This window comes from Hylobates moloch, unplaced genomic scaffold (assembly GCF_009828535.3).
Source record: "Hylobates moloch isolate HMO894 unplaced genomic scaffold, HMol_V3 SCAFFOLD_19, whole genome shotgun sequence".
NCBI lineage: Eukaryota > Metazoa > Chordata > Mammalia > Primates > Hylobatidae > Hylobates > Hylobates moloch.
Genome location: NW_026652294.1, coordinates 24,606,617 through 24,633,016, shown reverse-complemented (window position 1 = coordinate 24,633,016; position 26,400 = coordinate 24,606,617). Strand labels below are relative to the sequence as shown.

The 26,400-nt window shown below is 53.1% G+C and overlaps 1 protein-coding gene across 1 annotated transcript in view; it reads right to left on the bottom strand.

Annotated features, from left to right (window-relative positions):
* Positions 1-2,024: 2,024 nt before the first annotated feature.
* LOC116458341 (metallophosphoesterase domain-containing protein 1) overlaps positions 2,025-26,400 on the bottom strand; it is a 78,952-nt gene continuing 54,576 nt past the window's right edge. Inside the window, exons 4-7 of the mRNA XM_058431138.1 lie at positions 19,370-19,595; positions 4,860-5,098; positions 2,504-2,689; positions 2,025-2,050 (exon numbers count right to left, since the gene is read on the bottom strand). Of these exons, the coding sequence (XP_058287121.1) occupies positions 2,025-2,050; positions 2,504-2,689; positions 4,860-5,098; positions 19,370-19,595 (677 nt within the window). The remainder of the gene's footprint in view (positions 2,051-2,503; positions 2,690-4,859; positions 5,099-19,369; positions 19,596-26,400) is intronic.

Genomic DNA, 26,400 nt, shown 5'->3' with positions numbered 1-26,400 from the left:
CACCACCTCCATCACGACCACCACCTCCATAACTACCTCCATCACCACCACCACCTCCATCACCACCACCACCATCTCCACTTCCTCACCACTTCCATCATCACCACCTCCATCACACCTCTGTCACCACTACCAGCACCTCCATCACCACCACCACCACCTCCTACCACCTCCATCACCACCACTACTTCAATCATTGCTATGATCTAAATGTTTGCATCCCCCCAAAATTAATATTTTTTGAAATCTAATCCCCAAGGGCTATCTAGGAGGTGGGGTCTCTGGGAGGTGATGAGGTCATGAGGGTGGAGCCCTTCAAATGGGATCAGTGCCTTTATAAGGAGAGGGATGAGAGATCCCTTGCTCCTTCCACTATGTAAGGAAACAGCAAGGAGGTGCCATCTATGAACCAGGAAGTGGGTCCTCACCAGACATGGAATCTGCCAGCACCTTGATCTTGGAATTCTAGCCTCCAGACTGTGAGAAACACACTTCTGTTGTTTAGAATCCACCCAGTCTATGGCATTTTCTTGTAGCAGCCCAAATGGTCTAAGACAGCCACCATCACCACCACCACCACCACCACCACCACCACCACCACCACCACTGCTGTGAATCAAATTGTGTCCCCCAAAAAGACGTGTTGCCAACCCCCAGGACCTGTGAATATGACCTTATTTATAAAGAGGTTCTTTGTGGATGAAATCAAGCTAAGATGGGGTCATACTGGATTTGTGTAGGTCTTACCTCCAACGACTGGTGTCCTTAAAAGAGGGCCATGTGATAACATAGAGACACCAGCAGAGGGAAGGACACCAGGTGACAATGGAGGTAGAAACTGAAGCGACACTTCCACAAGCTAAAGAACGACCAGGATCACCAGCAACCATCAGAAACCACAACAGTGTGGCCAAGGATCACCAGCAACCATCAGAAGCCATGAGAGTGTGGCCAAGCATGGTGGCTCATGCCTGTAATCCCAGTGCTTTGGGAGGCTGAGGCAGGAGGATTGTTTGAGCCCTCATGTGCAAGACCAACTTGGGCAACACAGTAAGACACTGTCTCTACAAAAATATTTTTTAAAAATTAGTCGGGCATGATGTCGCACACCTGTAGTCCCAGCTACTCAAGAGGATGGGGTGGGAGAGGATTGCTTGAGCCCAGGAGGTCAAGGCTGCAGTGAACTGAGATTGTGCCACTGCACTCCAGCCTGGGCAACAGAGCAAGACCCTGTCTCAAAATAAAGCAGCAGCTAGAAGAGTGGCCAGGAAGAGTGCTCCCTCAGAGCCTCCCAAAAGGAACCAATCTCGCAGAGGCCTCTCCAGGCTTCCGGCCTCCAGAACCACGAGCGAGTGAATTTCCGTTGTTTTCGCCACTGGATTTGATCCTCAGTTACACAGCCCTACACAGTAATGCAATTGCCATCCCCGCGTCACCTCCCCGCCTGCTGCCCTGGGACGACCTTCACCCCTGCAGCACAGTTGGCCAGACAAGTCTCCTTCTACATGTTTTGTAGATGAGAAAATTGAAGACCAGGGGTTGGAAAAAAAAATAGTCACCAGCATTTCCTGTGCACCTACTGTTCTGCCAGGCCCCAAGTATGTACATTACTGGGATGGGCTCAGCTGTTACAAGAACCCCGTGAAAGAGGGACTAGCATTATTCCCCTTTTACAGATGAGGACACTGAGGCTCCCAGCGGTGAGATGGCACAGGACTTGGGTCCCAGTGTGCCGGCCCCCGACAGGGTTGCTCAGTACCACTCTCCAGCCACCACACGCTGCAAGAGTCAGTGGAGGCTGGGGGAGGGGTGGGCTTTGCCATTGCCAGTGCCTCTATCACCACCTCCATCACCAGCACCAGTGCCCAAGGCTGCCACTTAAATCCCTCCCTGGGCCATGCACTGTTCCGTGGGGTGACTGACACCCCTGGCTGTTAACCCAACACACTACCCTGTTGGCAGGTGCCCAGTGCACCTCCTTGGAACCCTGGGGGTTCCATGGAATCCCATTTGAAAATCCCAGCTTAGTCCTTCGCTGGCAGGTCCTGGACTAGAAGACGGAGGTTTGGTGAGGGAACGGAAAGTGCCCAGGTTCACACAGTGGGTCAGTAGAGAGGTCATTCTCAAACCCAGATCTGATGTTCTCTCCCCACTGCCCCACCCTGCCTTCAAGCCTACAGAGCCATCTCCTGGGACACGGGGCTTGTGACAGAGGAGGATGGGTGACCCCGCTGGTTATTTGGGGTCAAAGGCCTTTTCATTGTTTCAGCCCAGGAGACACGCAAATCTATGTTAACAAATGATGGTGGGTGAGAGGGGACTGAATTAATGAATAAATTGTTAACAGGATGTTGAGCAGGACTTTACCTGTTCTTGGGATTGCAGCCAAAATGCCAAAGCTGAAACCGATCCCCCTCATTTGAAAGAAAAGCCCCAGAACCCCCAGGGGAACGTACTAAAGGCAGGCAGAACATACCAGACCACCACGTCCCCAATCTCCTACCAGCCAAGCTCTGGGCCTTGAGGAAGAGGGCTGTCGCTCCTGCCCGGTTCTTGAGGGAGAAGAAGAAAGGGGGTCCCCTACACCCAGCCATGAGCAGGCTCCAGGAGAGCTCCTTGCACAGGTGGGGGCCTGGGGAATGAGACTGGATGTGCTTTCTGGGTTGTGCCTGGGGATCTGCCCCCAGGCCTGTGAGAGGAAAAATTAAGTGTGAGGGGCAGGGCACAGAAAAGCTGCCTGCACCCCTAGTATGGGCTCTCTCAGGGACCCCCACCTACAGGCAGTGCCCAGCAATTGAGGAAACCAGGCAGCTGTGGCTAAGGAATGGCCTGTGGGTGGGCAGCACCAAGGACAGTAGCTAATCCCATTAGTGGGCACCGTCTCCCTCAGACACATCCACACAGGCCTGCAGGAAGCCAAGGTTCTCTCTGCAGAAATATGTATCACCCCCTGACATGCACACACGATTTTACACCCAACTGTGAGTGCATCTTGCAGTTAGACCTTGGTTACAATGGTCCACTCCTTACCACCTGTGTGACCTTGAACAAAGAACTTAACTTCTATGCCCCAATTTCCCATCTGTGAAGTGGGGATAATACTCCATAGGGCTGTTGAAATGATTAAATCAGTTAATCCATGTAAAGTACTTAAAACAGGGCCTGGTACACAGTAAGTGTTCAACACATTGCAAGTTCATCATCCCCATCACCTCCATTATCCCTATAATCACTCCCAGCACCACCTCCATCACCACCACCTCCACCATCTCCATCATCACCACCACCACCTCCATCACCAGCACCTCAATCATTACCACCACCTCCATCACCACCACCTCTATCATGACCACCACCACCAACACCTCCATTACCACCACCTCCATCACCACCACCTCCATCACCACCACCTCCATCACCACCACCTCCATCACCACCACCTCCATCACCACCACCTCCATCACCAGCACCTCAATCACCACCACCTCCATCACCAGCACCTCAATCATTACCACCACCTCTATCATCACCACCACCACCTCAATCATTACCACCACCTCCATCACCACCATCACTACCACCACCTCCGTAACCACCACCTCCATCATCAGCACCTCCATCACTACCACCACCACCTCCGTCACCACCACCGCCTCCTCTATCACTATCACCATCATCTCCATCACCACCACCATCATCACCATCACCATTATCAACATCAACATCACCATCATCACTCCCATCACCACCATCACCATTACCATCATCATCACCATCATCCACCACCATTATCAATATCACCACCATCACCATCACCTCCTATTGCTACCATCATAATTATCGTGGAGCCCTCCTGAGACTCACCCACAGAGCCTGAATGAAAAACCTCTGGCCTACAGCAGGGTCTTTCAAATTGCATTTTGATGAATGGCAACAGCATTTTTTAAAAAAAGGAACAGAAAACATCAGCTCCCCAAGATTTGAGAGTCCATCGAGCCAGGAAAGGGATACTTCAGTTAAATATATTTCTATTTAAATAGCCACCCACATCCACACGGACTGAGTCACAGAGTAAAATGCTTTCCTTCCGCAGTTCCTAGTGGAGAAGAGCCGACAGCGTCTCACTGGCAGCTCCCAAGGCTGCCCCAGTTCTAACCTGCTGAGCTCACAGCTGGAATTTTCTGATGCGTGGTCCTAGACACATTTGGAGCCCCACTGGCTGAACCAGGCAGGTATGGGGAGTGGGTAAGGTGCTTCTGGGAAGGACTCAGCAGCTTAGAAGCCACTTAGGGTCCTCCCTGGAGCCCCAGCCCCATCAGCCAACAGAAAAACAAGCAACGCATTTCTGGTGGTCCCTTCCAAACACAGCCTCCATTTTTCAAAAATCTGATCAAATATTTACAAGGCAGGAGGAAGCCTCATCAGTATGGAGAGAACACGTCTGTTGGTTCCCGAGAGCCACGGCAGGGGGTGGTTATTTGAAGGAAACACTCGGAAACGTATCAGAGACCCTGTGGACCCCCAGGAGCTGGCCCCTGGTAAAGCTGCTGCCTGTCCCACCTTCCCCTCACCCAGCACCAAGGAGCCTTCCTCTAGGGGTGACAGTTTCCTGCCAGCTTCTTGGAAACACATGACCTCAAATCTTGGGGAGCCGGAATCTGCCCTGTTCCCCCACTCCAATGCCCAGAGAGGTTGTTCCACTTCCCAGGGTCACACAGGGAGGCCCAGGCAGAGCTGGGTGAAGAACTAGATCTCAACAGGACAGCGGGTCTGGAATTTGTTCCTTTTTCCCTCCCCATCACACCCTTGCCTATCTGGGGGGCCATGAGAACATCTCCAAATGCATAGAGAGACCAGACTTGCCTGCAGGATCTGGGGACATGGGGGCAGCTGACACCACAACATTGGGTCCAGGGGGCCAGAGGCTGCCTTGTTTTCCTCTACTGGGTAGAAAGGGCACTGAAGTGGGCATCGGACACCCCAGTTCTGCCCCTGGTTGGTCACTGCACCTCTTCCAGCCTCAGTTTCCTCCTGTGTAAAGATGGGGTTAACGATGCCTCTGTCCCCAGTCCTCTTGCTCTCCTCTGTGTCCCACTGCCTGACGGAGGGGAGGAAAGGAGGGAGGAGGAGAGCAGTTAGGAGGATTAGACGGCACCACCACTGTGAAAATGCCTTCTAAATACCTGGGAGCTCCATCAATGGGAAGAGGTGATGTTCCAGCTTTTATTAGAATGTCGGTGGACAGGGGCCAAGTGTAGTGGCTCATGTAATCTCAGCACTTTGGAAGGCCGAGGTGGGTGGATCACTTCAGGTCAGGAGTTCGACACCAGCCTGGCCAATGCGGTGAAACCCCGTCTCTACTAAAAATACAAAAATTAGCTGGGCATAGTGGCACATGCTTTAATCCCAGCTACTCAGGAGGCTGAGGCAGGAAAATCACTTGAACCCAGGAGGCAGAGGTTGCAGTGAGCCGAGATCGCGCCACTGCACTCCAGCCTGGGCAACAGAGCGAGACTCCATCTCAAAAAAAAAAAAAAAATATGTGGGGGGACAGGAGGAGTCAAGTCATGCACAAGACATCCAGAAGAGACACTTCCCAGGACAGACTGCTCGCTGCAGAGCACCATCCCCAGGCTGGGAAAGGGGAACTTCTCAAAGGCAGGCAGGAGCAGGTGGGTGGGCATGACTGAGTAGACCCCTTGGGATGACCTCACTCCCAGAGGCCTCTGAGCCACACATGAGGCCTGGACAGCCCCCGGCCCCCTGTACAACATTCATGGAAACCACCGTCAGGCTCTGCCCTGGGCAGAGGAGACAAAAGGAGCAGCCCCTCCTGGAGGCAAACTGCGAAGAGGGCCTCCCCACGTGCTGTGTGTGGGGATGAGATGACCGTCTCCATGCCCAGTGAGACCTGGCAGGTGGGATCAACCACTGTGACCAGCAGGCCAGAAGCCCATGGGGCCCCTGGTGTTTCAGAGGTCAGGGCAGACTGGCTCCAGGGGCCCAGTCAGCCCCGATCCAGCCCACCCCTCACTGCCCACACTGCCACTGGTCTGAGACTCACGAATGCCTGAGATGCGACGCTGAGATGCCGCAAGAGCCACTATACTGGTTGCCAACACAACCCAGTGCCTGGACCCAACCTCACCACCCTGAGGGTCCAGGATCCCCAATGCCAGCCCCACTGTGCGGGGCACATCACAGCGCCTGAGGAGGGAGGACGGATGCGAATTCCCGCTAAGCCATGGAAGGCGGCTTTATGTCCTGAATTTCTGTCTTTCTGTTCTAAAGTAACCATTGGAATAATTTTCTTACAGAATGATAGTTGCCATGACAACCAGAGCAAATTTTCCTTTTCTGAAACAGATGTCTCATTTAGTTGAAAATTAGAATGTGAACAAACCCATGGGAAAAATTAATTCAAACTTTAACAGAGCGCTGAATACAATGTAATCTCTCAGAGGTTAACCCCTTAACAGCTTTTTTGTGCTCTTATGGTAACCTTCGAGTCCCGTCTAATTAAGCCCGCTTAGCCAATATAAATGACCTCCTTGTGGCCAATCATTAAACAGTCTCCCGCTGAAGCATGAATTCCAGGTTCCTCAGCCGCGAACAGGGAAGCGGGGAGACACTCGTCTGTAGGAAATGGCAGAAGCTGAGCCTGCCCTGCTCAGGTTCTCTGCCTCCTCAGGTAAGGTACACAGCTGCTGGGCAGGTCTTGTGCCCAGGAGTCACTGTAGCACCCTGGAGTACAGCCATCCCTGGCTGCACCCCATTTCCTGGAGTGCTGGGGCCTTGGGGGGCCCTGGGTAGTGCTGAGCACACAGGCACACCCAGGCCCGGGGAATGATGCCGAGGGTGGCGTAGGGGCCTCCCTCAACGGGACACCGAGCAGACACCCACACAGATGCAGTGCCCACGGCCTCTCCAGGGACAGCCAGACTCAATCCTCACCGCCCCCCTCCCCCCAGAGAGGCAGCTGCCACCACAGCCTCCACTCTACAGATGCAGAAACTGAGATGGACAGAGGCACCCACGTGACACAGCCAGGGCTTAAACCCCGAATGCTAGTTCCAGGGCCTATACTCTGTATGCCCATCCCAGAATGATGAAAATGTGACCAGGAATCACCCTTGCGCCACCCGCCCCACCGCCCTGCCCACAGCAAATCCCCTTTAGCAGTCGCTGTCATGTCTAGTAGCTCAGTTCATCCTCAGGGCAAAACTATTGGGAGGCCCCCCTGTTTTAGAGACAAGGAAACGGAAGCACAGAGAAGTCAAGCAGTGTGTCCGAGGACACACAGGAAGCCAGAGGGGCATGGGCCAGGGCTCAGGGCTTCTGCATCCTGTGCCCAAACTGGCAGCTGACACACGGACAATTCTTGGGGTGCCAGGCCACAGGGTCTCCCTCTCCCAAGATGACTTTCTGCCTGCTCCTCTGAGCTCCCTGACCCTTGCCAGTTCCCCTCTTAACCCCAACTGGACAGAGGGGAAGAGGCCTGCACCCCTGGCTCCTAGGACCCCACCCACATATTTACTGCATGTCACTCCTCCACTCCAGCGCCTCCCATGGCTCCCTGCTGCTTCCAGGACAAGCCCAGCCCTCAGCCTGGCACATGGGGCTTTAGGATCTGCCCCACCCACATTCCAGGCCATTCTGTTCAGGCTCCTCACAGAGCTCACCACCCCTGTCAACCTTAACCATCCACTTCCAGCTTCTTAAACACATTCTGGCCTTTCTGTACCTCCAGGTTTTGCTCGTGCTAGTTCAGAAATCTGAAATGCCCTTCGTAGCCTCTCCCATTATCCACGACCCATATTTTATTAAGGACTGGCTCAAAGGCCACCTCTTCCAGGAGTTTCTTCTGATCACCTGCCTCCCCCAGCACAGGTGTCCCCTCTCCACCCTGACTGAGGTCCATCCCTGAACCCCTCCTGCCCAGGCCAGCTTCAGGGAGGGGTTGCTCAAGATGGCCATGAATTAATGAACGAAGAATGAAATGAACAAACAGGTGCTCTACCCGACAGGCAGGTGGGAGGAACTACACGCTGGCCCTCTTCACTCTGCACCCTCCTGCCAGGAGCCCCACCTCAGAGCCCCTGACAGTCAGGAAGCCCCAAGACCTATATCAGCGATGAAAACAGTCACGAGAACTCTCTGAGACCTCTGCCATCTGCTGAATGTCCCATTCTCTCTCCCTCCCCCATGAACCTGCACTGGGGACTTACATGGCCATTTTACAGATGAAGCCGCAGAGGCGAACCCAGATCCAGGGTGCTCACACCCCTCTGCTGCATCTGGACCCCCAGGAAGGCTCGCCTCCCCCGGCGGCCCTCCCAGCTTCCCCAGGGCCCCCATTTCCCAGGGTGCAGGCTGAGTGCTGGCAACCCTGCTGCCTGCTGGGGTGACCACCACCATGAAAGTCCTGTGGAGGAAGAAGGGCCTCTTACAGGACCTGCCAGCGGCCAGGTATTCCTAGACTCCCTCCTCGTGACAATCCTCTGAGGATAGCTTTGCTGTCTCTACTCTACAGGAGCTGCAGCTTCAAGCAGGGGTGTGACATGTTCCAGCCATGTGGCTGCTGCAGCGGCCCCTGAGCTCTAGGAGCCTGTCCAGGTCCAGGTCCAATCTCCTTCCCCCAAGGCCAAGCACTCTCTGTCCTGATCCCTACCCGTTTGTTCTTCCCACCCCAATACCTCCCCTCCCCAAAGAGGCCAGGCTTTCCAGGGAGCCAGCCATGGCCACAGCCAATATTAAGAGTGTCTCTGGTGAGGATGACATCTGTCTTTGGCCCCGAGTCCTTCCCCAGACACTCCTAGCACCCCAGCGAGGCTGTATTCCCATTCTGCAACAGGGGAAACTGAGGCTTAGAGATGTCAGAGACATGCCTGGTTCCCAAGTGAGAGGGCATGCCTGCATGGAGACCAGACCGATGTGTTGACTCCTCACACCACAGGTGGTGTCTGTCTCCTGGGGATGTCCCACTGTCCGAACTTCCTCTGTCATCTGCCCAGTCCTGGTGAGAGGGGTTTGCCCTGACCCCTCCCTCTGCATCTCCTAGGCTGGTGGGCCCAGGCAAAGGCTGGGGGAGATGGACAGCAGGGGTCCAGCTCCACTGCCCTTGGGGCCCGATGGCTGCCCAAGATGGGGCAGAGCAACGTGGAGCTGGCAACGTGTCCCCAAAGCCCGTCAATCACACACCTGGCCGGGGCACACAACCAGGTACGGCAACTCAGCAGCAAGATAAGTGGAACCGAAGAACAGGGTCCTTTGTCATTCCTAATTAATTTCCCCACCCTTCCCATGCACAGAATCATCCATCTTTTGTTTCGCTGGGACTTTGCGGCAGGAAGGAGGCAGATGATTCGTTTCAAACATTAATCTCCTGGAGTAGTGTGCACACGTGTGTTAAGGGGCCTTCTAGAAAGGAAAACAGCCATGTGAAATCAATTTTATCTGGACAAGTGAACGGAAGATGAAGATAGGAAGGGGGCAAAAGAGAAATCGTGGCGGTGTCTGTGTGTGACTCTGTGTGTGAGTATGAATGTGTGTGTGTGAATGTGTATGACGTGTGCATCCATGTGTATGTGTATGACTGTGTGAGTGTGTATGTGGGTATTTGTGACTGTGTATTAGTGTGTGTGAATGTGCGTATGAATATGTGTGAGTGTACATATGTGAATATACATGTATGGGTGAATTCGTATGTGTATGAATGTGCGTGTGTGAATGTGTGTATTCATGTGTATGTGTCTATAAATATGTGTGTGGATGTGGATGTGTGAATGCATGTGTTTGAGTATGTGGATGTGTGTGTGAACGCATGTGTGTATGAGTGTGTGGACGTGTATATGAGTATGAATGTGTGTGTAGGTGTATAGGTATGTGTGCGTGTGAATTGTGTGTGTATATGTGAATGTTGCATGTGAATGTTTCTGTGTGTACATGATATTGTGTGTACATGTGTGAATGTGCATGTGAGTGTGTATGGTATGGGAATGTCTGTGCATGTACATGAATGTGTGTGTGTATGTGAATATGTGTGTGTGAGTGTGTGTCTGTGTGTTTGTAGAAGCAGCACAGCAAGCTACCAGAAACTGAAGAATTTCTTCGCCTCCATCAGAATTTAACTGATGCTGCGCGTTGGGCTCAGAATTCTAAGAAGCCAGCGCAGGAAGAAGAAGGAGGTGGGCGGCCGTGGGATCACTCTGGGTGGGCACTGCTGGCTGCCTTGGGCCCCCTCACCCATGGCACGTGCCAGCTGGCTCCCAAGCCCCTCAAGCAGCCATCACAGAATGCCCCATTTCCCTGAGAGGCTCAGGCAGGGCTCACACCTGCCCTAGATGACAGGCTCTACAGCCACCCCTAGGCAGATGCGGCAATTCCTGACTTGATCTGGGCTCAAGGCAGGGGATGACGGAAACGCCATGTAGGTCTCCACAATGCCCCAGCCGCATGGCTCTCCGTGCCTCACCCTGTTTCACCACCCAGGGCCCTGTGAGGGGAGAGGGAGAGTCCTCTTTACAGATACAGGACCCAGTGCTCAGGAGGAATCCATCACAGAAGGGGACAGGGATCCAGGAGCCCAAAGCTCAGCAGGGACTGCCAGAGGCTGGGCCCAGGGGAAGCCAGGCAGCAGCTGCCAGAGCAAGCTGCCCACTGGACGTCCAAGGCCAGGAGCTGCCCAAGTCTACACGCCTGAGCCAGACCCGGGGCTGCCTCTTCCTAAGGCTGAGATCTGGAGGCAGGTGCTAGACCTGCTCAAGCCTTACCTGACCCGTCTGTAAGATGGGAATGAAGACCATCCTGCCTTGCCTGTTGCTAGGCAGATTACATGGGACAACACACGGGGCAGTCGGCCGAATGCGGGTCTCGGGTATGAAGCAGGGGGGAACGTCTTTGCCTCACCTGCCCAAACAAACTGGGGAAGGCCAGCCTTGTGCTGGAACCACCCAGAAATACAAGGTAACATGCAAGCAGCACTGCACCAGGTGCACGGGGACTGCTGGCCCCTGGAACCAGATGACATAGTCCTAACGGCCATGAGGCCGCAAGAAGGGAGGCCTTGGCCACTTAAGTGGGGAGTTGGACTTGCCCTCCATCCTTGGTACGCTGGGCCCCAGAGGGCTTCAGGAAAACAGCAGAACAGAAAAGGCCCCCACTGGCCACAGGAAGCAGGAGCTGGATCCCCAGGGCTGTCCTCAGGCCAGCGGACCTGTGTGGTCCAGGATGCCCCAAGCCAAGAAACTCACGTAAAGTGGCCCCTGCTGGGTGTGCCCACAGACTGAGGCAGACACAATCCCCCAGGGAGCACCCCCAAACTGGGCTACACCCCCTAAACCAGCCACACCCCAAACCAGACTGCCCAGGACTCCCCCAGATTGCACCTCGCTGGCCAAGAGCCTGCCATCTAAAATGACAATACCCGTAACACCCCAGAGGGAATTATTGGAGACTAAAACACAAATGTTTTATACAAGATTTAAAAGGGTTCTTAAGAGAAAGGGCAAAGGATTCCAGGTCAGAAACTTGGCACTGAGTGCCAGGCCCGCCTGTGTCTCACGCACAGACAGGAGGAGGCACCGAGGGCGTGGCATGCTGCAGAGAAGCTGGCAGTCCAAACCGACCCCCGGGGGGCTTCCTGGGAAGGGTGCCATCACTGGCTGCCTTGAATCCTGGGTGGAGCACGCCATGGGGCAGAGTGGAGACGGGAGAACCAGCCTCACGACTGTCACCCATCAGCAGTGACAGCTGGGGGAGTGGGGGCTGCCTCGGGGCAGGCCAAGCATCCCGCCCACCCTGCCCTCCACTCCCTGGACTCGGCCCCGTTCTGGTGGGAGGCAAGGCGGAAGCTATGGGGCCAGGAGATCATCCTGTCTTATTTTTTTTCTCTAAAATATACATTCATCAAGTTAGAAAGAAGCATTCTGGCAGCTCACTGTGCACACCAGGTGGGGCCTCCATCCTCCCTGCCATGCAGGCCCAGCTCGTTCAGTTCCCGCGGGACCTCACACAAGACACTTCCTTGCTGGGGTCTCAGACCTCTCAGCCATAAAAGGGGGACAAGAGTCTAGGCCTCCCTGACTGTTTCAGAGGACAGGGCCTCTGGGCCAGCAAAAAACAGGGACTGTCACTACAATCACATCAACCCCTGGCCCTGAGCTCTTTCAGGGTACAGATTTCAAGTTCCAGACTGCTCCGTTCTGGCCCCATCCAACTGGCAGGGCTGCTGAGCGCACAAAGGGAAGGGAAGGAACAGAGGTCAAAGGCCAGTGCCACGACCCACCCCAGCCTCGTCCCAGAGGCCACCTGGCTGCAGCTCTGTCCCATGGCTGTGGGCAGTAGAGAAACCACCCGTATCGCCTCCGTCCCCTAGCCTGGGTGGTCATAAACGTCGAGCAGCAGGCATGTGAATGCCCACCATGTGCCAAGCAGTGCGCACACAGGACCTCCTTCGATCCCGAGGGCAGTTCTGCAAGGGGACTATCCCTCTTGGTATTTCACAGAAAGCCAAGATTCTGACCCAAGGTTAAACAGCTGGGAACCACATACCAGGATGCGTATTCCAGAATGGTCTGGAGCATCCCTGGCTGTTTGAAGAGGGCTGACCCCCGAGGCCGCTGGGTCCCACGGAGAGGTGCAGGGCATCCTGGCACCCCTGCCTGGCCTTGAGGTCCAGCCCTGCCGGGAGACAGTGAAACCCCTGAGCCGAGAATCAGGATCCGAGCGCAGACGCCCAGCAACGGGCCCGGCAGCCACTTCTCAAAGTTTAATGTCTCAGCAGGTTTGGATCCCTTCTTTCAAAATACCAGAAGTAATTAGACCAGATGGACTCGCTGCGTGCCAATTTCACTCTCTCCCTCACTCTTTTTTTTAAAAATCAAGGCCGTTTTCAGTTAAATGAGAACAAAAAAATGCATCCAAAACCCATAAATGAATACGGTATGTATACGGGATTTTTTTTAACACTTAGGATTTTGTACCAGCTGAGTTCTTCCTCTTCTCCTGCAGTTGGTTCCCGCCCCCTTCCGCTAATCTGCTCTCAGCGAAGGCCCAACACTGGCTGCACCTGAGGGTCCACAAACGGCCTCCCTGAGCCCTGGAACATCACGGTGCCCTGGGAGGGGGGCAGCACAAACACGCCACCCTAATAAGACTTCCATCCCTTCTTGCCTGGACAGACCGAAAGGCTTGGTAAGTGCAGGGCACAGCGGTGGTTATGGCCCTGCCCCCAGTAGTGATGATGCTGTGATGGAACCCCTGCTGGGGAGGGCAGGGCCCAAGATCCAGGGGACACAAGAGGGGGCATCTGGCCTTCAGCTTGAGGGTGAAGGGGATGGTATCAAGGGGGCGACATGGCAAGCCAGGAGGGGGCACAGTTAGGCCTTGCTTTAGAGACAGCAGCAGAAGAGGAAGAAGGAACCAGAGGGGAGGGAGCTGGTGACAGGCCTGGGAGGAACCCCAGAAAGTTTCAGTCACAGGAGAATAAACCAGGCCTGGATTTTGACTGAGTCCCCACAGCTTGCCATCCATCCATCTGGTCACTCATCCACTCATTCATTCATCCAACAAATACTTATTATGAGACAGACTCTGTACTGGGCACTGGAGTTAGGTCTATGAGAAAGAGAGATCTGGGTCCCTGCCCCTATGAAGCTTCAGACGCTCTAGTAGAATAAAGAGAAGATAAATCAACTGCCAGAGTAATAAAGACAGGGTGGTCCTACACTGAATGGCCCAATGGAGCAGGAGAGAGAAGCCAGACACAGACCCCATGTGTTAGATAAGGGTGGTAGGAGTAAAGAGGATAGGCTCTCTACACATGGTGCTGGGCCAGGAGGGTGTCCATGTGGAAAAACCCTGAACAGGATCCCTACCTCACACCATCAACACAATCATTTCCAGCAGATCCAACACCTGAACATAAGAGGCAAAACAGCAAAAGTTTTGGAAGACAATATAGAAACAGGGCCAGGCAAGGTGGCTCATGCCTATAATCCCAGCACTCTGGGAGGCCGAGACAAGTGGATCACTTGAGGTCAGGAGTTTAAGACCAGCCTGGCCAACATGGTGAAACCCTGTCTCTACAAAAATACAAAAATTAGCTGGGCACGATGGCAGCTACCTGTAATCCCAGCTACTCAGGAGGCTGAGGCGGGAGAATCACTTGAATCCAGGAGACAGAGGTTGCAATGAGCCGAGATAATGCCATTGCACTCTAACCTAGGCGACAGAGTGCGACTCCATCTCAAAAAAAAAAAAAAAAAGAAACAAGTCTTCATTATTCCAGAGAACAGAAGATCTCTGCAATAAGGTACGAAAAGCATTTATCACAAAGAAAAACACGAAGATATTTGACTACAACAAAATTTAAAACTTCCGTTCACCCAAAGGCTCTGCGAAGACAGGGGAAAGACAGGTCACAGAGTGGGAAAAGCTATTAGTAACATCACAACTGGGAAAAGGCTCATACTCATAATCAGAATACATGAAGAATCTCCATGAACCAGTAAGAAAAAGACTAACAACCCAATTATTGCTTTTAATGCACAAAAGAATTGAGCACTTCCCAAAAGAGGAAATCTAAGTGGCCAATCAACATAGGAAAAGATTCTCGGCCTCACTGGTCATTAGGGGAATGCAAATGAAAACCACCCAGAGACACTGCACCAGCACACACCCATGAGAATCAATCCACTGCAAGGACTGAATGAGAACACGCAAGCAAGCACTGAGCAGGGGGTCTGGCTTGTGCAAAGGCTGGGTAAGCAGAGGATGCCAACAGTCACAGGCCCCTGCCCCCTATAGTTATAGGCCCTTGGAAAACCTGAGCTCCTGGGAGGCAGACTTGATCCATTTCAGGGTCTCCCGAGCCCTGCACAGAGCCAGGCACATGACAAACCACAGCGGGCCTCAGAGTGTGTGGCTCAACAAACAAGGAAGTCAAAACCATTACGATCTAACCCACTGAGGACTGCTTGAGCCCACGAGTTTGAAATCAGTCTGGGCAACATCATGAGACCCCATCTCTACAAATAATTTTAAAAATCAGCCAGGCATGGTGGTACATACCTGTGGTCCCAGCTACTTGGGAGGCTGAGGTGAGGGGATCACTTGAACCCAGGCAGTCGAGGCTGTAGTGAGCTGTGACTGTACCACTGTACTCCAGCTAGGGCGACAGAGCAAGACCCCATCTCCAGGGAAAAAGAAAATCTGACCTACCATTCTCCCAAGCAGAGTATCTCTTAGTGGTAACAGAAGAAAAGCCAGTTGCTATAACCATATGTTTGCTTTTTGCTTCCCCTTCCTAGCTTGCTATGTAAAGCCCTCAATATCAAGGCTAGCCTCCAAGTCTAGCAGAGAGAGGACCTCCTGGGAATGGGTCCATGCATCCCTCTGCTTAAGGGGGAATTGCCAGCCACAGGCAGAGGAACTGTAAAGGGGAAGAGGCTGGAAGGGCACTAGGCCCACCCATAGCAGACCCCCTGCTCGCACACCCCTCGTGACGGGCAGCTCACTGCTTGGTAAGGCCACACCACCTCTCCCCTGGGTGCCTGCCTATGGGGGAGGCTTCCTGCACTGGCGAGACTGCCTCCTGTCACTTCCCTCTGTCCTCTGCTGTGCCGTCTACCTCCTAAGGCCACATGGTGAACATGTCTGCCCCTCAGCCTGGTCAGCCCTGCCCACATGTCCAGCTGCAGCAGCTATTAGGTCACTCGTTGCTAGTGTTTATTCCATTTCTGCTCCCTGCCTGCTGGTCTAACTGTGCTTCTAAAGCTGGAGGGAATGCCTCCTGCAGTCCACGTGGTAGCCAATATGTTGAGGGCAGAGGGGAAGAAAAGGAAAATCTGGAACATCTGAACTTCACAATGATCACAAGCAGCTCCGTCACCTGCACCCCCCAAATGAGCTGCCATATGCCCAGGCGGCCGGTGCCAGGGGAGTGGAGGGCCCCAGCCAGAACCTCGACAGACAGCTGGGGAGGGGGTGCACAACCCCCCCACACCCCACTCAACACCAGGCAGGATCGGCAGCCAGACCAGGGGGTTCTTCAGCTGTGAATACATTTTTAGGGGCTGGTTAATGCCACTTCCAATTGTGTCGCTTCTAGCATCACCTGGGGATACCGGCAGCTGAGGGTCCCTCTCCACCGAGAGACTCTCACAGGGTGGTGTCCCACGCTCCCTAGATCACGTTATGTCACCTTTCCACTTACTGGGAAGCCCAGGGCTCAGAGAGGCTACCTGACACCCTTAAGGGAGAAGGCCGCCCCACAAAGTCCTAGCTACCAGCAGCACGGTGGGTGGACAGGGGTACGGCCAGGGACCCAGGGACCTGGGTTCTGGCGGCACCAAACACGATCTGGCTGCCCAGCCTCTGCTCTCTTGCTGTCATCCACCCAGGCCCCCAGAAGCCACACTCAGCTCTGCGGTCCCCAAAATGCCCCAGGCCCTCTCAAGCCTCCTGGCCTTTGCCCAGGCTGTTCCCTCTGCCTGCTATACCCTTTCACCTGCACTTAGCTGCCTGTATCTCTTCAACCTCTGGCTTTCCCCGTGGGAAGCCTGCCCTGACCCCAGCACCCAAGGCCCCTCCTTCATGGCTCTTACTGATGATGGAGTTGGCTGTTGACAGTCTCCCATGAGAACGTAAACCCCATGAAGGTAGCAGCGGTGTCTGTCTGCCCACACCATGTCCCCAGGGTCTCCCTGGCACTCTGTGCATCCTCAATGAATGAATTAACAAGTTTATTCCTGAGGGCATGAGGATATCAGCTCAATCCCCAGGCCTCAATCTCCTCAGGGGGCCAAAAAGGCCCGTGTGCACCTGAAGGCTATTCTGAGGACGGAGGCCTGCCACACGGGAGGCGTTCAGAAAGGCCACTGAATGGCCTCCACCCTGGAGCAGGAAGAGCTAGGACTGGAAGCCTGAAGGGCCATCCCGCGGGTGCCCTGGGCAAGCCACATCCCTGCCTGAACCTCTGCCTGCCCTTCTGTAAAATGGGGTAATTGCAGCCCTAGCCCAGCCTTGGGGTTTGTGGAATAAAACTAATAGTTATCCTCTTCCTCACTCCCCAAGGAGCACCCCAGTAATAATAAATGACCACAGCCACTCTCCAGGGCCTTCCTTTGAGCCAGGCCTTCACCTGGATGGGCCCACGCAGACCTCACAACCCCCCAACAAGGCAGGTGGTGTCGTTTCCCCACTACACAGAAAGACCAGAGAGGCTGAGCCACCTGCCCAAAGTCACACAGCTGAAAAGTGGTGGTATCCCAATTTGAACAGCCTCCAGTACCCAAAGGCCCTTGTCTGGGACCTCACTGGCTGCAGGGAAGGTTCACCAAGACCCTGTACATTATGAGGTCCAGAGAGATAACAGCAGGCACCTGCCAAAGCCAGGGAAGATGAGACAGCCCTGCACCTCCTTGCCTTCCCCTCTGCTCCATGAGAAGGCCGTGGCAAGATGAGACCAGGTCCTAAATCTGCCCACAGCCCCCAGCCACCAAGTGGTCACCATGTGGCCCCAACCAGAGCAGCCCAGGGGTTTCCCAGATGCTCTGTGCTGGCAGTAGCTTTCTCTGAAGTCCCTCCACCCAGGCAGGCCCTTTGTGCCTCTAAAGGGCTCCTTAGCCTTGCTGACTGTGCTGCTTCCTGATAGTGCAGCCTCAGGCCACGTTACTCCTCCCTGCCTGTGAATACCCTTCTCTTCCCTCAAGGCTCAGGTTACCCCACCTCCTCCAGGGAGCCTTCCAGGATCAAGCCACACATTTAAGTGTATGTGATCTTGCCCTTCCATGTATGAAGCCCACCTCACACTGCCAGCACTGGGCACCCTGTGGCCGCTCATTCTGTCCACCTATAGGATAGGGATAATAAATCAGTCCTCACAGGGCTGAGGAAGGATTAGAGATAAGGTTTATGGAGCCTTTAGCCTAGGGCCTAGATTACTGTAATTGCTCAGAAATTATTTCCTGCCATCACCATCATCATCATCACCATTGCCTTTTTCATCATCAACATCATCATCATCACCACCACCCCCACCATCATCATCACCATCATTATCACCATCACTACCCTCACCATTATGATCACACCACCACCACCATCATCATCATCACCATCATCATTCTCACTGCTACCGTCATCATCACCACCATCACTACCACTACCACCATAATCATCCTCATTACCATCATCACATTATCACCATACCACCATCACCACCATCTTCACCATCACCATCATCACCATCAGCATAACCACCATCATCACCATCATCAGCAGCATCACCATCATCATCACCATCATTATCACCATCACTACCCTCAACATCATCATCACACCACCATCACCATACTATCATCACCCTCACCCTCATCATCATCGTTGTCTTCACCACCACCACCATCACCACCACCATCGCCACAACCATCATCATCACCATCATCACCACCATCATCACCACCATCACCATCACCATCATCACCATACTATCATCACCATCACCCTCATCATCATCATCATCACCACCACCACCATCGCCACAACCATCATCATCATCAGCATCATCACCACCATCATCATCATCACCATCACCATCAGCATCACCACCATCATCACCATCATTATCACCATCACTACCCTCACCATCATCATCACACCATCACCATCATCAGCAGCATTGCTATCATCACTATCATTATCACCATCACTACCCTCACCGTCATCAATTATATCACCACCATCATCACCATCATCATTATCACCATCACCATCATCCCCATTATTATCACCATCATCACTATACCATCAGCATCACCATCATCACCATCACCACCATCACCATTATCACCATCATCACCAATATCATCATTATTACCATCATCGTCTCCCCCAGTCCCTGACATATGCATCTTTTTTTGTATGGAGCAGGAAGACAGCATTAGTGAGATTCCTAGCATTATAGAATATTCATTAAAGGCAGGGATTCTGGAACCAAATTGCTTGGGTTTAATCCCAGCTCTGCCCCTTCCTAGCTGTGTGACCTTTGGCAAGGTCCTCACCCACTCTGGGCCTCAGTTTCCTCACCTATAAAATGGAGATAATAGTACCTGCCTATAAGTGAGCTAGTACTGCACAGCATAACACAGGTTATAGCTGATAATACTATTTTCAGTGAGATATAGGAACACAGGCCCAGAGAGCAGCAGTGACCTGCCTAGGTTCACACAGAGGGTGAGGGGTCAAGATTCAGTCCTGAGCCTCGCATCCAGAGCTCCCTGCTGCTACTCCCATCCCCTACACCCCCTGCACTCAGCCTCAGCTCTGGTCTCTCCAGCAGGCAGGACCAGTACCCAGGCCCACTCACCATGGGGAGCCATAGATCCGGAAGCCCCGCACGGTGACCTCCGAGTCCTGAAGGTAGATGCAGTTGGTCAGCAGTGACTGCACATTCTCATAGTTCTCCGGCTTCAGCTTCGACACAGATGGGAAGTAGTAAAAGTCCTGCTTGATGAGGTCGGCCATGAACTCCTGGTCAAAAGTCAGCTCGTGGTTGCCTGCGATCACGATCTTGTACTCGTAGGGCAGGCTGCCTGCAGGGGTGGACACAGACAGACACACAGCACACAGCTCAGCTTTTCCAGAAGCCACAGCATGGCTGAGAGAGGGGCAGGCAGGAGGAAGCTGCTGGAATTGCTGACAGGGGTACCTGCTGCCAGGCCCCCAACAGGTGTCTTCATCAGATCAAAGGAGGCAGCAGCCTGATTACTGTCCCCACGGTCCTGCCCTGCCCAGGCCTCCACTGGCCTTCGGCCCCTGAGATCATTGAGAAGAAGCTGGACAGGTTCCTCCCAGGCCGCTGAGCTGCAGAGTGCCTGCCCTCATCCTGGGACTTCTCTGCCTCCGTTTCTTCTGTCTGGACTAGTTTTCTCCTGGAAGAAGACGCCCACCCTGCACCTCCAGCCCTAGCTGTCACCGACCTCATGGTCCCAGGCCCCCACCCCCTGGGTATCTTGGACTCTTTATCCTCCACTTTCCAAAAGGAATTGCAAGGTCTTTGCAGGGCCCAGTTCAAATGTTTGGAGACCCCACACTCAGGAAATATTATAGTATACCCACCCCTGCTGCCATGGAGATTCAAAGCCAAAACAAAATCCAGATGGAATCAAAACAAAAATGTCTATGTATACAGCCACCGAATTACAATAGTGTCATTCTAGCTTTGCTGTGTGCGAACTTTTGGGTAGTTCTTCCAAGGTACACATCTTTCTCTCTCTGGGGTCCAGTTTTCTGGATGCCCTAGGCAGGAGTGTGCACTGCCACCCAGGAGACTGGCTGGGGGCTGGTTTCTCGGCAGCTGCCCGGCAGGCCTCACCCACCAGGCTGGCTCTATGCAGGTGCAAGACCACTACAGCTCTTCTGTCTCAGTAAACGCCACTCGCCCCTGCCCCCTACTCCATCTGAGCCAGCCTGACCTCAGGCTCGGGCCCCTGACTCCCCACTCCCCACCAGCCTCAGCTGCTGGGCTCTCATGGGCCTGGAGAGTCAAGATGGTACCTGTAAGCCCTGATTTGGATAAAAAATGAAATGTTGAAAGTGCACTTGGAGACCCAAGCCTTTCTCCTGGCCCCTCCTGGGAGGAGAGTGCCCTGGAGGGTCAGGCAAGTAGCGAAGGCGCCGGCACAGCACAGGGGCCTCGAGGGGATGGGGGCCCAGACAGGAAAATGGTGACATTCCATAACCAGTTCACAAAGCAGTAACTGTGGCTAACAAAGACCGACACCTCCTGAGGCATCCCCTCTATCCCTGGGAGACCATGACCTTCACTGCTAAAGCACACGCAAGGCAAGGTGCCCTAACACTTGTCTGGCCATCAGGCTCCACTGAGCCCCTCCCCTTACAACACCCCCTTCACTCCTCACCCTCCAGGGGCAATGCCCAGCAGCACGGGCACCGTGGTCTGTCCCCTGGGACAACACAGCAGCCCAGGAATAGCACAGCCTTTTCCACCATGACCAGAAACTCCACCTCTCCCGCTGTGTGAGCATTCCGTGGGGAACCAAATTCCAGAAATGCCTCTGCTCCAAATACTAAGGATTGTTTTTCTATTGGAAATGGATGCTCGCAATATGGGCTGAGACTCAGAAGATGTGCCATCACACTCAGCTCTCAGGAAGCACTCTAGGAAGAGCCCGTCTCCCCAGCCCCTATGTGAGCTCCAGGGAAGGGCAGAGTGAGGTTTACAGCAGTACATGTCCTATAATTACAGCCATTATTATATCCTAACAGCAATGAAACAGAAGGGTCCAGTGCCCCGTTATAAGCTTCTTCTCTACCCCCAGCTAGATGAGACCTGTGCTGTCTGTCTAACCACGTGCCCTATGGCCACGGCAAATGGCCAGGTCCCAGCCTGGCCAGGGAGGGTGGGCCAGGGCGGTAAGAAAGGGAACCCCGAGGCAAGACAGAAGTTTTCTGCAAAACAGGAAGAAAATCCCAATCTACTCATAGCTGACTCACCAACCCAGACTGCTTTACAGGTTTGAGAAAGCACTGCTCTTTCTTCTTTGGGATTTATCAACTCCGGGGCAGGGGGCTACTGGTACATGGGGGACCACTGGTACTTAGCAGGCCACAGAATCTCAGCTCCAGCAGCCTGGATCCCAGACCCACTCTGCCACCAATCAGCTGTATGACTTAGCTTCCCTGTGCCTCAGTTTCCTCACCTGTAAAATGAGAAAAGTAACAGCGACCTTGTAGGACTGTTCTGATATTATAGAAGATAATCAATGGAAATGTACAAAATTTCATGTTCAAAAAAACCAAAGAGCTTCCCTGGGCCAGAGTTTGCAAACTAGAAGCAGGCAGGCCAGACCCATCCACAGACATATTTTGTTTGGCACAACTTTTTTTTAAAACTTGAATTTGTTGCCAACATCAAAAATTTGAGAGATTCCTAATAACATTTCATTACTTCTGTTTTCTAAAAATAAAGAAATAAATACAATTTAACCTCGGGCCATCCTGGTCCAGTCAGGAAGTGCTGAGTGTCTGTGTCCCCTTGGACAGGATGAATGCGTCCAGCTGGCCCCAGTCCCCACCTGTCCCTACCGTCTCACACCTAGTCCGCTTCATTCATTTGAAGGTACTGCCCACTCCTAACAGGCATTTGGGTTTCTGTCCCTGGGGACATGAAGGGAACGGCCTGGCCCTGGCCCGAGGTCCTTCCAATCAGGCTGCTGGGATGAGATTCTCCAAGCCCCTTCCACCTCCCCGACCCTCCTCTTGTTCATCAGAGCCCACTCTGATGGACGCTGGGAACTCTGCTTGCTGTGCTCATGGGAGAGCTCCAAGAACTTGGAGGCAGGCATGTCTGCTTCCCCCAGCTCTGTCCCTAGCAGGCCCCAGCAGGAGTCTGGCGAACGAAGCCGCCCACAGCCCCACAGTGCGACCAGGCATGGTACAGAGAAGCCCTCTCCAGTGAGGCTCAGGCTGCAGAGAGGAGGGAGGAGGGCTGCGTGGGCCTGAGCAGCTGGCAGTGGGTCCGGGAGGACACAGCAGGAAAGATGGCCACTTCCGGACCCCTGGTGGAGAACTGAGATCTCATTTCCCTAGAGCACCCCCAAGGTACTTGGTTCTATTATCTCCTCTTTGCAGCTGAGCAGAATGAGGCTCAAAGGCCGGGAAACCCGCTCAGGCCCCACGGCTGCGGAGGGGGACGCTGGTCCAGCTGACCCCATACCTCTGGACGGGCACCTCGGACTCCTCCAAGGCCAGCAGACCCCTCATCGAGCCCCTCCCCAAACACACTGCAGCAGGGAGGCAGCCAGAGCTCCCAGCTCCGGTTGGGGGTGGCCACCATCACTACCTTTGGGCTCTGATTCACCACGTTTCCACTTCACATCACCCATCCATCCTGCAGCCCAAGCTGGGGGTGCAGAGCCAGTGCTCATGTATTTATGTCATGTCTTTGACTGGGGGTGTTACTTAAGCAAATTAGCAAATTACTCCAACTGTACAGTTTCATTTATTTCTGCAGCTCCTGACTACTGGGGATTGGGCGGGGTGCAGAAGCTGTCAGCTCTCCCCTCTTCTTCTCACCTCAGCAGCTGATGACTGAGGCTTTTTCCCTCCCAGAAAAGAGTGGATGGGGCACAAGGCCCAGCTCCCATACATAAAGCAAGGCAGCAGGGCAGGAGCCACCACCTGCTGGGGTGACACCCTCAAACACTGTCTGCTCCATGGCTTGGAGGCAAAGGGACATCAACTTATGAACACAGAAACTGTCCCGCACCACATCCCTCTGAGTCCAAAGTCACAAGAATGCCTGTGGGTGTCTACCTGGACTTGGCATTCACCAGCTGTGCATAACCTTCACAGACACTTAAGTGTTACTATTCCCAGGTAAACCTGGGGAAACTGAGGCCCAGAGAGAGGTTGCCTAAGATGACACAAATCAATAGCAAAATGACTGACAATTACAGAGGACAATGGACATTTGGTAGACCCTATGGCAGTATCCTGAGGTGTACTCTGTACCATCATGCTACCCCGCCTCTCAGTGGATGGATGGATGGATACATGGATGGATAAATGGTTTATAGAAGGATGGATATATGGATGCACACATGGATAGATGGATGCATGCATGGATGAATGAATGGATGGTTTATAGATGGATGGATACATAGATGCACACATGGATGGGTGGGTACATGGATGGATGGTTTATAGATGGATGGATGGATGAATGGATGGTTTACAGATAGACGGATGGATGAGTGGATGAATGGGTGCTTTGTAGATGGATAGATATATAGATGCATACATGGATGGATGAATGGATAGATGGCTGGTTTATGGATGAATGAATGGGTTGGTGGGTGGGTAGATGGATGGATGGTTTAATGGATGGATGGATGGGTGAATGGATGGATGCTTTATATATGTATGAATATATAGATGCATATATAGATGGATGGATGGATAGATGGTTTATAGACAGATGGATACATAGATGCATACATGGATGGGTGGACAGATGAACTGACAGATGGGTGGATGGATGCATTTATCAATCAATCCATCCTTAGCTAGGTCTGACTGTCTCCTTTCCACCAACTGACCTCTGTGTCACCCCTTTTCCTCAAACGTTTCCTCCAACTGTCCCTGGCAGGGCATTTTTTTGACTCACCCTCCTTACCCACAGTCTTGATTGTCCATCTCCGAATCTTCTCCAATTAAACCTGCTCTCTTGCAGGTGGGTATGGGGGACACAGAACAGAAGTTCCAGCATGGCCTGACCATCACGGAGTGGGGAGGAGGAGTCTCCTCCTCTGTTCTAGGGCTGCCACCTCTGTTGTTAGAGCCTAAGGCTGCATTAGTTTTCCAGTGTTCACATCACCCTGCAGTTCTTACCAACCCGAACATAGATACAACTCCCAGTGACCAATCGTTAGAGGCTGTCTTGCTTAATTTCATCACAACCCCCCATCTAAACAGTGAATGAGGGGAGTGTTTTGGGGACCTCAACCAACTAATTGATTTGCAGGGGCTTTATGGGGGAAAAATTAGATGAATACAAACTCTTCTGCCTAATGCCTGCACTGAACACAGAGGAAATGGATGTTGTTCTCTTTGCCCTTTCCTGCTGCTGTTCCTCCCTGCAGCAGCTAAGACGGCTGACACACAGGGAAGCTTCCCCATTGCCCTGATGGGAGCTGCCTGAGAAGCCACCAGAAGCACCTGAATCCCGGGAAAGCAGCTGTTCTCCAAGCAGGTGTGAAAAGAGATTAGGCAGCACCAACCTTGGAGACCAGAACATAACATGACCCCCTGGACCAAAGATGGGCACAACATGGGAAAGCTGAAAGAAAAAGCCTCTCTGCAGAGCACCCCCGGGCTGGGCACGGTGGACAGCAGTGCAGGTGCTGGGAGCTGTGCTTGCCTTGGTAAGGCTCAGCAAGGGCACAGATGGGTCCAAATGCCTTTTCTTATCCACCTCCCCTCATCAACCCAACAGAAGCTAAGAATCCACTGAGCCTATCCTGAATGCCCCTTAGGCTGAATGCCCACCTTCTTCCCTGAAGCTGGACCCACTGCAAAGCCCCCTGCCCTGGTCAGCTCTCCATGAGCCCTGATTAAACGTGAGCCAAATGTTTCCGTGTTCCAGACCCCGGCGAGGCTCCGCTGGGGACACAGTCATGAACCAGACACCACCAAGAGGCCTGTAGCTCTCCTAATCCATGCCACTCATTGGACAGGAGGAAACTGGAGCTCAGAAAGGGGAAGAGACTTGTCCAAGGTCACACAGCGAGACAGTGGAGACAGCTAGGACTTGAACCCTGGCCTCCTGCCTCAGAGATGTCTGAACAATGACCAGCCTCTGGTAGGACATGCCTGATGACTAGACAGTTTAGGGGACTGGAAGGATATGTGGACATCTGGGAAGAGTGGAGCAGGGACTTGTGGCACCGGTGAAACCCTGAAACTGGAGACAAGCCAGGCAGACTCTGCTAGGTGGGTGAGGACGCTGATCTCCCAGCCTCTGCCACAAGCCCCAGGTCCTTGATGCCAAAACCAGTCCTACCTCCCCTTGCTTTTCTGAGCTGGGGAGCAATTCTACACATTTGTATCTCCATGAAAACATTCAGACCATCTTTCCCAAATGCCTCCTTTTGTTCCAGCCAGACCATTCAACATCCTGGCATTTGCTAGCCACGGATTTCTTGGAGAAAAGATGTTTAAGTATTAACCAGAAGAGCACTAGAGGATGGCCCTATTGTTTTAACTTTTCATTTGCCACATACGTGTATTCAAATAGCTGTGCATCCACACACAGATTCCACATCGCAACAAGAACAGCTGCCGCACGGGGCAGAGGGGGACGCGCGTGGAAGTCTCTGCTTTTTGTGCTTCCGAGATTAATCTCTCTCCAAAAGGTTACAATTCTTTATCGCTAACACTTACCCATCCCATTTAACAGAAAGTGCTGCCTCCAAACTGCATAATCTGTTAAATTCAACAAGATATGTGCAAGCTTCTCCACCATCGATGCCATTCCCGGAGCGAAGTATTGAGCCCGGCGGAGTTTTAGTGTTCTCTAAATGCAGTGACAATCAGGAAAATGCCCACTTATGGCTTCTTCCACCCATTCCCATCTCGCAGAACACAACAGAGGGGGATGGAATAAAGAGACGGCATAACGATCTCTGATTGCATTTTTAGTATGTCTTTGACAATTCTGTGTTTAAACACTTGCCGATGTCTAGGAGATTCACATTAGCAGACTTCTTGGTATGGCGCATGGTCTAGAAACACACCGGGATGGAGGAAGCTGCGAGAGTCAGCTGTGAGCCACCGTGGGGTCTTGGTGCAGCTTGGTGCATGAACGCCAGGAAT